At 39.2% G+C, this 15041-nt stretch overlaps 1 protein-coding gene across 3 annotated transcripts; it reads right to left on the bottom strand.

Moving 5' to 3' along the window:
• Positions 1 to 1917: 1917 nt before the first annotated feature.
• ifngr2 (interferon gamma receptor 2) lies at positions 1918 to 13649 on the bottom strand. 3 transcript variants are annotated; one of them, XM_037790845.1, is made up of 9 exons: positions 13418 to 13649; positions 13218 to 13283; positions 9344 to 9480; positions 7476 to 7590; positions 6457 to 6626; positions 5796 to 5941; positions 4377 to 4518; positions 3444 to 3586; positions 1918 to 2865 (listed from the first exon to the last, which is right to left on the bottom strand). In XM_037790845.1, exons 3-9 carry the CDS (start codon positions 9387 to 9389, stop codon positions 2767 to 2769), a joined length of 861 nt encoding a protein of 286 aa, XP_037646773.1. In that variant the 5' UTR covers positions 9390 to 9480; positions 13218 to 13283; positions 13418 to 13649; the 3' UTR covers positions 1918 to 2766. The 3 variants fall into 3 exon arrangements, with proteins under 3 accessions (XP_037646773.1, XP_037646774.1, XP_037646775.1); XM_037790846.1 differs by lacking the exon at positions 13218 to 13283; XM_037790847.1 differs by lacking the exons at positions 13218 to 13283; positions 13418 to 13649 and having other exon boundaries at positions 6457 to 6617; positions 9344 to 9543.
• Between the last annotated feature and the right edge of the window lie 1392 nt (positions 13650 to 15041).

Below are 15041 nucleotides of genomic sequence, written 5' to 3'. Positions count from 1 at the left end.
TTGGCACTGTTGAGATGGGTAGAGAAAAACCATGGCAATGGGCAATAATGGCAGAGCCAGACAAAAGCAAGATCATGATTGAAAAACAGTCCAACAGGTGCCAGAATAGGTTTCGGTATGATTCCAGAATAAAGATGAACCCTGAAGATGTAGTGTTCTGCTTTTTCTGATTTTAAGAAATATAATAATCACAATGTGCCAATGACTTTGGTTCTAAAAAAAAGTGCCTTTTTTTGTCTTAACTGATTTCAATGGGACATCTCATGAAAAGAATATAATTTCAGTGCTTGTGCACATCCATTTGGGTATCTGGAGTGCCAACCCACAAACTGAAATAATAGCACCCAGTCAGTTTTTTGTAAGCTCATTAAAATATAACGCCCACAGCAGAGAGAACTACCTTTGTAAAGGTGCACCATATTTTTCTCTCTAGCCAATCAGAGCAGAGCTTTTTCAGGAGGAGATCTTAAAGAGACAGGAGCTAAAATGAAGCGTTTCAGACAGAGGGTGAATACAGGTACATTCAGACAGACAGGATGATGATGTGTTTTATGAACATTAGAGCATGTAGACATGTTCTAGTAGAAACCCAAAATACAAGTATGAACCTGAAAATGAAAACGATGCGTCCCCTTTAAGACTGACTGAAGATCAGTCCCCCGTAGTGAGCTCAAATGATGAGACACAGATGAAAGACCGGGACTGCAGTGGAAAAGTAAAAAAAAAAAAATGTTTAAGTCTTTTCCTAACCACTTTTCCTTGACCTCGATGGAAGACGTCATGAGGTCAAGGAAAGATGTGAAGGAGAGTTCATAAGGATTTAGGAAAAGACAGCCGTGATGCTCAGAGAATCCGACTGCACTTATACACTAGAGGCTCTGTAATTGTGATGGCGGTGGCGGTGGATGACACATGGGTCTGCCAGGGTGATGAAACTACAATGTTCTGAAGATGGCGTACAAAAAGCTTCGCCCCGTGCGTTCTTCATCCACGGTGTGAAGGAGATTCCTCAGCTCCTTCCTGCTACTCTCACACCCTTCCTTCCTGCTACTCTCACACTTTACCCTTTACACTGCTCCAGTAGACCGCACACACCAAAACTAACTCTTCACTCGTGTGCATTATTAATTAAATAGATCAATATTTCACCCTTCAGTCTGTCTACTTACTATATTTTGCTTTTTTTTTTTTTTTTACTGTTTAACTATTTATTACAGGCCTATCTTGCTTTTTTTTTACCAGATGCCTCTTGTTACTGCACTTATCCCCTTTGCTGCAAATGTCCCCACCGTGGGATTAATAAGGATTATTTTATCTTTAACGTGGACAACCCGGTGAAAAATTTAGAGGATTCAAACAGCTCTTATCATGGCTGCTGCTGCTGAGATACTTCTGGGTCATTTCACTCTATGAGGAACCTTCCTAAGAGAAAAAAAAAGACTATTTGACCAGGTGTTTTGGAGTTGTGAAACAAGCTCGAGTTGGATTGTATCTGTGTGTGTGTGAGTTGTTTTATGACAAAAAAAAACAAAACTTAGTTAATGCTATGATAATCTGGTTCTTTTAATGCCTATTAAGATAAAATGTTGTGATTGTTATTAAAAAGTGCATAGAAATGGAAGTGATACGCTTTATAATAAGATCAAATACCACATCAAAACATTATAACTGTACACTATTTCATTCATTCATTCATCCATCCATTATCTGTAACCGCTTATCCCATTCAGGGTCGCAGGGGGTGGGGGAGGGGGCTGGAGCCGATCCCAGCTGACATTGGGCGAAGGCGGGGTACACCTTGGACAGGTCTCCAGACTATCACAGGGCTGACACATAGAGACAGACAAACATTCACGCTCACATTCACACCTATGGGACATTTAGAGTCAACAATGAACCTAACTTGCATGTGTTTGGACTGTGGGAGAAACCGGAGAAAAACCCACACTAACACGGGGGAGAAACTCCACACAGAAGGGCCTAAAGCGGCATTCTTGCTGTGAGGCGACAGTGCTAACCACTGCACCACCGTGCCGCCCACACCATTTCGTTTTCAGAAATCAGCAGCTCAAAAGGAAGGAGCTGTGGTGATCTTCCTTAAAACTAGTGTCAAGGAGATGTACACATGGCACTGATCCTGTCACTGCTGTGGGTTTAACTGTTTCTAATGAGCTGATTTATGTCGACTGTGGCTCTCCATGGGTCGACAGGGCAAAGTGCACTTTTTCTTTAGCGGCGTAGGCACAAACAAGTTCTTCTCCTAGAATTTAGAAGTATTTTACATATGGAGGCTCATAAAAAGGTGCAGAAATGCTACCAAGCACAGTCCTTATCTAGGTGTTTTTGCACACTTTCATGTAAATTTAGAAAATCTCTCTTAACTTGGGACCTCAGTGTTAATGTTACATTTTGCTTATAATTTCCTTGAACTCTTGCAGCCATATTAAACCGAATGAGAGTGGGGATAACAACACGGTGTGGAGCCCTATTAACTCAAGTGGTTTCCCTCATGGAGTGACAACTGAATCTAGGTCAAATTAAGAGTTCCTCTTCCCAGGCAACTTGAAATCAAAACGTCACTTTTCCACGAGTCCACATTCATCTCAGCAGAAAGTCTGGCTTCAGGGAGGAGCAGACCGGGTATAAATGTGGGGACAGACTTTGTCTCCAAATAGTTCAATTCCTCAGGTCTGATCCCAAGAACAGCGTAATAAGAAGGCCACAAAGAGGAGGTGTAGTGCAGAAGCAGGTGGAGGGCAGCTGCTTTCAGTCTCTGCACTCTGGGGAAATGCAAGTAATGACATCCAAGTGCTCCTCAGTGGTGGAGATGGGACGGTGATGCGCAGGAAGTGGTTCGAGGAAGAACTAGAGGAGAGAAGACAAAAAAAAAACAGTCAACTTTATTTGAATAAAACAGTTACCTTGAATGTTGCACACTGTTAATAACTACATGTGAATTGTTGTGAATACGTCATCTGCACTTTAAGTTGTCAGCAGACCGTTGGTCGATTTCCTGCGTTTGCATTGACCTTAGCAACAAGAAAGTTCTCCGACACCATTATTTAACTTCCTTTTTAATGTTTTTATTAAAGTCAGCAATAGTGACCGCAAGTTAAGAGACAAAACCTGAAATGAAACTGAAAACAACAGCTCCATCTGAAACTTTTATTCTGCACAACCAACCTAGTCTAACTGTATCCTTCTGCGTAACTCCAGTAAATCACTGTGAAGAAAACCACTATTTATTTATCGCCCTTCTTCAGCTTCATCGATACAATCCGCTAATGAAACACTGACCGCCTGGATATTCCAGATCAAAATTCAATGAAATATTCCTGTCTAAAAAATAGATCCCATTGACCTAACGTACAGTCTGATATACACAGTGTATACACGGTGTGACCTAGTGGTTGTGTGGTGAACGTGTCAGTGTTGGTGCTCACGTCTTCTGGGATGTGGTATGGAGGTTGCAGCAACTCTTTGATTTTCCCACTTTGGAAGATGAGGAAGTATGCTACCACAGGAATCAGACAGAGCAGGATGACGACCACAGCTACTATTATCTCTGTTTGTTTGTAGTCTTTTTCTGGGAAATGGACGAAACACACACACACACACACTCTCCATTACAACTCTTATTATGTTCTGACTTCAGAGGATTAATGTACTTTAAAACATATAAAGCTAGAAACCTTTAAAATAGATTACACAAAGAATAAGATTCTACACTTGGTTTGGATTTTTAAAAGGGCCGTACTGCTGGTTGTTCATGTCGTAACTAGATGTGTGGAAATTTCTTGATTCTAAGGTGCACTGGATGTGGACGACTCTGCATCGATGCAGTGTGGTAATAATGCACATCCTAGCAACATCTGCAAGAATTGTTACAACTCTTACTTCCTGGTGCGTTCAAGGACGCTCTGATATTCAAGACTTAAAAGTCGACTGCCACAACCTACTATATATGCAAGAAATGACCAAGTCAAGTCGAATCATTATTATGCTAACGTTTGATGTCCTGAAATCAGAGCATTTACTTTAATGCTTTTTTGCAGCCAACTCTCAAATGTTGGATGAGATTGCTTCGTTAAATACGGCATCGTGGCAGACTTTGTTAAATGGTCCCTGCTTACAGCTGCATCTCCATGCAACAAAGTAATGAATGTTTACTGATGGGTTAACTGAAACTGCACTAGAACTGAAACCATTAGCTGTCAGGAGGACAGGGAATCACAGTAGAAACTTATTGTATATTTTGGAAATCTGTCGAGGTCAAAACAAGCAACACAGCCAATTTGATTGTTTAATGTCTCAACACAATTTTTGGGCTGAAAAAACTTTCATAGCAGCAGCAGCAACTACAAACATGGTCTTACTTGACTCAAGGATGACCGCACACTGGCTACAGGTGGGCAGTCCGACGGGGTCTTCGTAGTAAAGATACTGCACCTCTGTACAGTACCGCTGTCCCTCCTGCAGATCAGGTATGGTCACCGTGGCGACACTATCTTTATACTGCTGTTGAAGAGACATTAACACATATTACAGACACAAGGCCAATATTTAACACAGTTTCCCCTATATTCATTAAAAATGAGCGTTGCTGATAAAATTTCACGTAATCATTATTAGTATCCTCTGGTGAAACACCTCTCCACGCACACACGCAGTGGAGCAGAGAGGTGAAGTGAAGATAACGTTGTCTGTATCGGTTACGATTACCGGTTACTCAGTAGTGAACGACACGCTAACATGGTGACGGATTCAGTGATTTTGTGTTTTTAGCTGAGCTAGACCAGAGAGTACAGAGGCGATAACGTTTTTCGCTGCGGAGCTCCGTCACTTCACAAGACACGGAAAACCTCTGTGGTCTGGAGGAGCTGCAGCAGTTATTTCAGCACAAACGTCCACTGTACATTCACTAGATATTCTCAGAGCTAAACTAACTCTTCTGCAGTGTGTAGTGAGCGCGCACGCTCGTCTAGAGGTGGAGCGAGACAGCGAGAATGCGCGGTGTGTGTGTGAGTGAAGGCAGGCAGAGAAGCAGTGTCTGCGGCCACACGCGAGCGCGCATATGCGAGCGCGCATATGCGAGCGCGCATACGCGAGCGCGCATACGCGAGCGCGCATACGCGAGCGCGCATACGCGAGCGCGCATGGGATCCCGACCCGGTACATTTATACACTTAAAAAGTTACAAACAGTCCCTTTAAAGGCATAAGACTTCCAAAAAACTTTAAAAAAAAGAACACAACTTCCTGTTGTCTCTAACTTTCTCTCTCTCTCTGTGATCGCTCATTTTTCAATATAACCGATCAGTCATTACAGTTGTTGACATTAATTTGTAATTTTTAGTTTGTCAGACCACTTCACAATTATAAAGTAGTGATTTGTCAGCACAGGAATGCCTGGTAAACAGGTAGCATCATGAGCCACTATCAAAACACTAATTATCATTTGGTTGTCTGTCAACGGGAATAAAAATCTATTTGAATCTGAACTACACTGTGATTTGGTTGCATTATTAAAACACAGTATACATAGAGTAGAGAGCAGGAGGGGACTGGACGGAGGTTTAACCAGCTGAGACTCAGCAGACTCTGTCCTTCCCTCTGCTGCTCACGGTAGCTGTCGTCAACAGTTTTGTTGTTTGCTGACCAAAATGACAGGAAGAAGACGACATTTAGCCTTTTGTTTAGTGTGCAGGGAGCTCTTAGCTTAGTGTGGACATCAGCATGCATACAACAGGAAGCAACAGCATGTGTACCTTGCTAAGCTGACAAGGTTTTTCTCACCTTCAGGGGCTCTCCTTCCTTGCCATAGTAAACCCTGAATTTTGCTTTGTATGCATGTTCATGAGCAAAACTCTGGTTCCTACTCAGTTGTACAGTCAGGATGCCACGCCCTGCAGTCAGACTGAAGTCAGGAGTACAGGAGTCACCTGGAAGAGCAGAACAACATTGAATGTTGACAAAATCAGGACAGATCCACCCCCACACACTTCACACCATGTGGTTCACGCCATGGTTAAGTTGGTTAACACCTACATTCACACTACATAACAGAAAGGCACACCACAACTCGCATTTCACCTCGACTTGAAATTGTAGAGGTCTGCACTTAGTATGCACAAACTATGGAAAACCACACTAAACAGACAGCAGACGTTATCTGGTGTCATTTCCTGTCTGAGTATTAGCCCAGTTGGACCACTCACAACCGTGTAATACGCTTGATTTTTAACAACTGTGGCAATATGAGAGTCTTATGTGTGTTTTCTGCTTCGAGCTACATTTAGGATATTATCAAAGACCAGCATCAAACATTGCATACATTCAGAGCTTCTCACACAAAGAATGCACCAACTAAACTGCTACCAGTGAGAGCACACCGTTATGAGACCGTTATGCACTGCACACTGCCCCGCTGACATGGCAGGTTGTGGTTTCTTCTTACCGTGTCTGCTACAGGCTCTGACTGGTGTCGAGCGCAGCCCACGTCTCTCTGCTCGCACACGCAGCAGAATGCAGCCTTGCTCGTGTTTGGATTTGGTGGAAATGACATTACAGGAATTTGAAGATATGCGGATGCAGGCTGGTACATTCGTCCACACACCGCTGTCAAAGCTGAGGACAAGTGCACACAAGAACACATTTCATCCATTAAAATGGAAATGCAGTATGTTTGACTGTAAGTGAAAATGAAAATTGAAGGGGAGGTTGTATAGAGGCTGGGTGTGTTCTGTTTGAGACCATGCTGCCACCCCAGGAAGTTTGTTCACAATGATTCGGATCATTTGTTTTTTAGACAACATACGGTTTATATTCTTTGAGTTATTTCTACATGTTCTCTATCCTAATTTTAATGTGTGTATCCAACTCCTTAACAGATCGCGGTATTGTTCTGGAACTGTGTGATATAAGCCACTTAACCTGTGAGCTAAAGTCAAACCCAGTAAGTAATGCAATCTGTTCATTTTAGAAGAAAGCGGTTGTATATTTTGTTAATTGGTATAGACTTGTGTTTGTTATAATTAGGATCCGGGTGGAGAATGTGAAAGTATTTCATCCCTTAAGAAGTTGATGCATTAATAATGTAAGATAACGTATGTACTGCTTGTTTATTATTTCTAATTGTGGAAATGGCATGGCAATATATTGATTTCATTTGTTTTTTTGTACAGAAAAATCATCAACATCGTTATCCATTATCCTCACTGAATAAAAAAATGGTTGAATGGCTCTTGGATCCTGGTGTTTAAATGTGCACACCAGCTAGAAGTTCTATGGTCCAGTCAACTGATACTCCCAATAATAATCTAATATAAGCGTAGATTATAAAGTCTACAGAAGGGAAAGATAATGCAATAATTGCCTGATGTATATATATCCAGACAAGACAGGAAATTAAGAAGCGTTCAGATTTCTTCTCATGCAGGTCGTAGATTCACACACTGCAACAGAATCAGACCTCACCTGCTGTACTGAACCGTGTAGGTGACATCTCCCTCCTCAGTGGCAGGATTCCATGTCAGCAGCCACTTATCAACATGGATGTCCTGTGGCGGTGCTGGTGGCGCCTCAGACAGTCCTGGGACGGATGGGAATGGACATGGACAGAGCAGCGAATAAGCTTTTTCTCTTTTCAACAATCATCACCATCTAACACTAAAGCTATACAAATATATCATTTTTAACTCCTTAATGAGCTTTTATTGTGTGAGTTTGAACTTTTTTGCCCTCATGAGACACAACAAAAAAGCGTTTTGTTTAACTAAATTACACATAAAAAATATATGTGTGTGATTTGTCAAACTACAAATAAAAAGATGATGCCTTTAGGAGCACAAGAAGCTGCCAGTTAGGAGCGACATTTCTAATATTATACCTTTACTTTGGTGTAGTTTGGAGCATTGTGAGACATGACTCCAATTAGTTTTAATAAGTGAATGTTTTATTAATTCAAAGCATTAACCTCAGATGTAGTTAGGCCTACACAGACCACCGTTGGTTAACTTAGTGACCAGTCACAGTAGAGGGTCGTCGGTGTTGATAAAGATATAAGTTAGCTAGCAGGCATAGCGTTAATAACTAGTAAAGTTTTACTAAAGAATTCACATTGAATATAATATAAATAACATAATATGAATATAAATGAATATACTTAAAGTACCATACATAAAAGTACACATTATGCAGAATAATGTATATTATTGGATTATACTTATTGATGCATTAATGTGTTCATCACTTTAATGTTGCAGCTGGTTATGGTGGAGCTCATTATACTGCTGGGTAGTTTAATCTATAATAATACATCATTTATTATTATATACTGCTGGGTAGTTTAATCTATAATAATACATCATTTATTATTATATACTGCTGGGTAGTTTAATCTATAATAATACATCATTTATTATTATATACTGCTGGGTAGTTTAATCTATAATAATACATAATTTATTATGATATACTACTGGGTAGTTTAATCTATAATAATACTTAATTTATTATTATATATTACTGGGTAGTTTAATCTATAATAATACATCATCATTTATTATTATTATATACTGCTGGGTAGTTTAATCTATAATAATACATTATCATTTATTATTATATACTGCTGGGTAGTTTAATCTATAATAATACATAATTTATTAGTTGATTATATTTTGTATTAATAATCTGAATCTGTAAAGTAACTAAAGTTATTAAATCAATGTAGTGGAGTAAAAAGTACAATATTTCCCTCTGAGATGTAGTGGAGTATCAGAACATGGAAATACTCAAGTAAAGTACAAGTACCTCAAAATTATACTTAAGTACAGTACTTGAGTAAATGTACTTAGTTACTTTCCACCACTGAGTACATGTTCTACTGTTGTGTTTTTCTAAGCTTTCTTTACTGCTCCTGTTGGAATAAAATAATTGTTGAGTATTTAACTATAAAGTAGTAATGTGTTTTTGATACCTTCATTTGTTTTGCATTAAATCCTACCTGGATGTTTGCTGAAATTGGTCTACGTGACGGTCAACTCACCTTCTACCGACATCATGACATGAAGTCTGGCTTCGTAGTTTAATAACAGCCCGTCCTATAGTAGAGGACGGCTTTGTTTGGGTCTATATCTATAGATTTATATATTCATATATATTCTCTTAATACATCCCTGGTCTATCTAATGGTAGGGGCCTATAGAGGTTAAAGTAGGACATTCATTTACACACATGCGCACACAGACACACGCACACACACAAAGAAAGGATATTGCTTCACACCTAGCGACAGAAAATCCCCTACTCTTAACGGTTAACGATTGCTCACTAATAATAATTACCTTGGACGACGAGGACGACTAGAAAGCAGAGGACATTGAAGAGCATGGTGACGTCATTTCATCTCCCACAGTGCGACGAATCCCCCAACACACGGGTCTTCATAAAAGGCCAACATCTGTCTGGAGAACAACTGGACCTGGAGCACACACACAACCAAAGAGATACTTCCTCAATCTGGGATTGACGGGAGATGACGGTAACTGTGTGGTTTCTGGCACCAGCTGACTTCCTGAAACGCCCCTTAAAGGAAACACCACCATACATACATCTATGAAATAATAATAATAATAATAATAACCACAATAATAAAAACAATACTACTAGTACTACTAATAATAGTCGTAATAATAATAATAATATTAATGATAATAATAATAATAAAAACAATACTACTAGTACTAATAATAATAGTCGTAATAATAATAATAATATTAATGATAATAATAATAATAAAAACAATACTACTAGTACTAATAATAATAGTCGTAATAATAATAATAATAACCACAATAATAAAAACAATACTACTAGTACTAATAATAATAGTCGTAATAATGATAATAATAATAATAACCACAATAATAACACAATACTACTACTACCACTAATAATAACCACAATAATAAAAACAATACTACTACTACTAACTATAATAGTCGTAATAATAATAATAATAATAATAATAATAATAATATAAAATATTGTTGTTGTCTGCTGTCATTTGATTGATTCTAGAGACTGTGGCTATGAACTGATGAACATGGCCAGCAACAAGTAGACTGTGATATTTAAACCATGTTCAACTAGTATTAAGAGGCCTAATGTGTGCCAACAAAACATCCCCCACGCCACTGTCATTACAGCAGCAGCAGCAGTAACTGTTGAGACAAGGCAGGATGGCTCCATGGATTAATGTTGTTTACACCAAACTCTGACATCTAGATCACATTCGTGGTGTTTGGTCTGAACAACTACTAAACTTCTTGACCATGTCTGCATGCCATTATTAATTGAGTTTCTTCCACATGATTGGCTGATTAGATATTTGCGTTCACAGGTACAGGTACCTAATTTAGTGACCATCTAAGCGTAATAGAACACTGGTGTGTGGTGTACGACTATACAGTCAGTGTGACAATTCCCCTCAAAACACAAAACTTATTTCTGTTATCAGGTATAATGGTGTTGCTAATTAAAATTAAGATAAAATAAAATAAAATAAAATAAAATAAAATATAATGTATAGCAGTGAAACAGCAGCCACTGGTAAATTATTCCCACCGGCAGCACAAATTTGACTTAAATTGTAAAATTAATTTCCTTCACCTGGCAGTGTCATCCCGCTTAGTGTTTGTGACACCAGCACATTTAAAATCTTTGTTACACTTTGAATGAGATATTTCATAGTTGTGATGTCAAAAACAATTATTAAAAATAATTGCCACAAGCTACATTTTTAATCAGACTTGTTTTGAATGAGAGTCGTAATGAGAGACTCATTCATGAGAGTTTCTGAGAAAACATGTTTTCATCAGTATCAAAGTAGTTTTAAATTAAAGCTGCAAGCAGCAATGAACAGGCCTTCGCACATCTGTGCACTTCAAGGTCACTGGTGGAAAGCCGGTCGACACAGCTGTGCATTTCTGCGACCGTTGGACCCTGCACGCACGACTTAGCTGTTATTTCCTGTGTGGAGTGCGCTGCACTGGAAATTATGGATTGCAAATTTTGTGTGATTGTGTCACTGTGTGGCGTTAGAGAGCACACACACTAATCATACGTCATGTGGCTGTATATCATGTGTAGCTCACACCATTTAAATTGGATGATCTTCGTCACATAAGGCTGACTTCCTGTGGTCAGTAGGTGGGGCTATGACTATGAGTCTCAAGGCCGGAAATTTGGGGCAGATTGGGCAATGTAAAGTCAAGTTACAACAGCTTCCTGTGTCATTGCGAAACATGTAATTTGCCTGCCTCCCTATTGCAACAGCGTTTCACGAAAACACAAAAGCTTCACAATTTGGCATCGTGAATGTCTTGAGATTTTGCTGACCAAATTTGACCAAGGTTGAATCCTCTAGGAGGAGTTTCGAAAAAATCCCTGTAAAAGTGCCTAAAATGGCATATTGTCACATGTCTTATGACATCATCGAGAAAATTACCAAAACCATCATCCTCATTCAAATATCTCCTGTAGAAAGAGTGACATTGTTTCCAGTCTACACTAGGAGAACCATGACAAGTCTTCATCATGATATGGAGGATCATGGGGACTGCGTTCTAATCAGCCCTGAAGACAGTTAGCCCAGATCAGCCTTGTACAACTGCCTGCTGTAGGAAGGTGTTTATGGGGTTAGTTGTGTAGCTGCAGCCATTACATCTTCTGTGTGTTTTCAGTATGTTCATTTAAGTGTCACATTTACTCTCACGCAGAGGAGGACAGTTAATGAGAGAACCTACATGGTGAGCTAGCCTTCATATTACCCAACCAGTGAAAATGAACATAAGTTGCTGAAACAAAATTATTTTTGGTAAAATCAGATTTTTTGTCCTTTGATGGGATACCAGTAGATCAGGTCATGACAATGAAATCATTGGTCCAATCAGATTAATCACATTATCTCTATGATGGGAAAGTATATTGATTTTCTTAATATTTTTATGATAATAATGTATTTTAAGAAAGTAAAACATGTAAAATAAAAAGTCCCAAACCCGTCATCAAGGTAACATGTTATGTCACAATTAAGTGCTGTCCCATTCCTATTTATACCATTTTGAGCCCTTGCAGCCTGTCCCACTGAAGCACTGACCAGTTAAAGCTGAAGTAGGCGAGATTGGAGCAAATATGATTAAAAAAAGTTATTTTTATAAAACGGTCGCTATATTGTGACAGTATACATGAAACAGGTAACCTGAAAAAAATCTTGTGCCTCTGTGTCCTCCGGTGCTCCTAACGGCATCTGCAAGATTTCACATACTGGTGGAAAACAAGCAGTCAGAGCTGATCTGAGGTCCGCTGTTCAGCTGCCGTCTATGAGAGCCGGCTGTCAATCACTCGCGAACTCCGACCAAACGGTCAAACTAGGCTGCGCTGATCAAATATGAATCAATATTATATTACGTTAATGCCTATTTCTCTCATCGAATGTTTTTAGAAACATCTCGTAGTGCACGGTTTAGCTGTAAAATGAGAGAGTTTGTGACGCCGCCGCCATTGTGAAATCTGGTGAAGGAACGCCAAGTACCGGAGCACAGCCAATAGGAACGCTCTCTCAATGAAATGATCTGTGATTGGTCAAAGTCTCCCGTCACAGGCTAGATTATTTAAAGCCTGAAAACAGAGTCATGAGGAGGTGCAGGAGTCTAGTTTTCTCTCAGAACACTTGAATTACAATATGCTGAAAGGTTATTATGGGATTTTTGCCCAATGATGCCAAAATATACTGCCTACTGCCACTTTAAATTGGTAAGGGTTCAGGGTTTAGGCCTTAGGGGGGACTTAAATTCTATTGATTTTTATGGCTTTAATGGCCTCAAACATTTACTGATAATCCTTATTTCACTTCAATCCACTTATTTCAGGATTATTGGCTATCACTACGAACAGGCATGTTATTTATCCTGGATCCTGGAGTGGAAAGAAACTAATCTACTAAAAAAAGAAAACATGACAGGAAATAGAAAAAAAAGTGTAGACCACAGTTTGACAGCAGAGGGCAACATTTATCATTAGTAGAATCTACTGAGGCAGTTCAGCTCAGAGGACTTGTGTTTCCTGAGAGCTGTTTACAGTCCAACATTTCTCTCCTCCTCGCCTACAAAGCCCTAAACGACCAGGCACCATCATATCTTAAAGATCATATCTTACCTCTTCTGTGGAACCAGCTCCCAATTTCAGTCCGGAAGGCAGACACCCTCTTTGATATCTGTGTGGCTTATTAGTTACATACAACAATTAGCCTACTAGGAGTCACAATTCCTTATTAAATCTAGAATACCAAACCAGAAACAACATGTTATTTAAACGCAGCATAACATAAAATACAAAGTTATTGTATTTATACACACCGTCAAGATCTGTCGTTTCCTGTTACACTCTGCTACAGCTACGAACACGTGATTGTGGTTGTGTGTGAAGTGATTTGACGGCAGAGTGGATTGAAACTTCTCCTCCAAAACACTGGATGGTCACAGAGGAAAACCTGAAATTTAAATGTGAAACCACCAGACTGATGTCCACTTTGACCCTTGCCAATCGCTCAGATTCTGTCCGTTCACTGTCCCATAATGCATGTGGATCATCATCTCACTTGTTAATGTGATTTCCCTCCAGTGGACAACCACCCAGGAAGACAGATAGAACCTGTCCACCCAGTTTTCATTTTCTTTTTATGTCCCTCATTAAGCATGGCTTCCATTCTTGTGCTTTCCATTTCACTTTCATTATGACCTACATTAAAGGGCACCAGTACGGTACAGTGCAGTGAGTCATCATGCCTGCAGTTGGCAGGGAAATCTGCTGCTCATTCTTTCAACTGTAAAACGCAGGTGACAAGTGAGTGAACACGATCTTTCCTCTATATGTGAGGCGACATGGCTCATTGCATCCTCATAACTGAATGTTCTATGCCTGCCAAGACTGGTGATGGGACCACGTAAAAACAACACAAAAATATTTTTTATTAAAAAGTCAGTTCACCCAAATCACAAAAGACTTATTTTTGTACTCACCCCTTGCTAACCATGCAAATACAGTAGTTTTGGCTTTACTGGTCCTGGTTTTGAGATTCTCTGAGATTCTCTGAGATTTCTGCCTCCACCGCAATACAACATAAAAATATAAATATAAAACACGCATAAAACGTGTTGACGAGTACAGGTGTAAATAAATGAATGACGGTTAAATTCCGTTTAGCTGCTTCAGTTTCAGGGTGTTGGTATTGTGTGTGCTGTTACTCTCACTCTCACTCTCACTGGGACACTTGAATAGAACAGAGCCATAGTTAGTGTTATTAGTATAACACCTGTGCTTTTCCTACCACGATGAGTCAAAATGTCTGCTGTGAGAAAGGCCTATGGAGGTGAGTGGAATTTAGTCAATGGTGCTCACATCAGTAAATCATTTGAAAAGCTAAGCAGTGATGTGTCTTTTTACATTTCTAAAATGTTATTTGTTATTCGTTCTTTGGTAGAAAGTCAAAGTTTTCACTAACTTTGTAACACCAAACATCCGCTTTACCAGTAAATTGTATATTTCATATTTTAAATACTCACTGTTCTTTAACATGTTAATATAATCACTACCAATATAGATATAAGCATCTCTGTTTATACTATCTTATCTACCGACCTCATGTATCTAAAGCAACCAGTTACATTAGTCATTCCATATTTATTTCAGCTCCCTAAGCACTCTGCATCATTGCACTATTGTCTTACTGTTTACACATTTCATTCTGTGTGTGTGTGTGTGTGTGCTTATATGCATTTTGTATACAAGCATATATAATATAATAATAATTATATGATTAAATTTTTTTTATTTTTATAAAACTAGTGCATGAGACAGGTAATCTGAAAAAAATCATGTCCCTCTGTGTCCTCAGGTGCTCCATGATAGCATCTGCAAGATTTCACAGACGGGAGGAAAACAAACAGTCAGAGCTGATTTAAAGACATGTTATGTAGTTTC

The sequence above is a fragment of the Sebastes umbrosus genome, chromosome 13 (assembly GCF_015220745.1).
Source record: "Sebastes umbrosus isolate fSebUmb1 chromosome 13, fSebUmb1.pri, whole genome shotgun sequence".
NCBI lineage: Eukaryota > Metazoa > Chordata > Actinopteri > Perciformes > Sebastidae > Sebastes > Sebastes umbrosus.
This window is presented reverse-complemented; position numbering and strand designations above follow the sequence as displayed.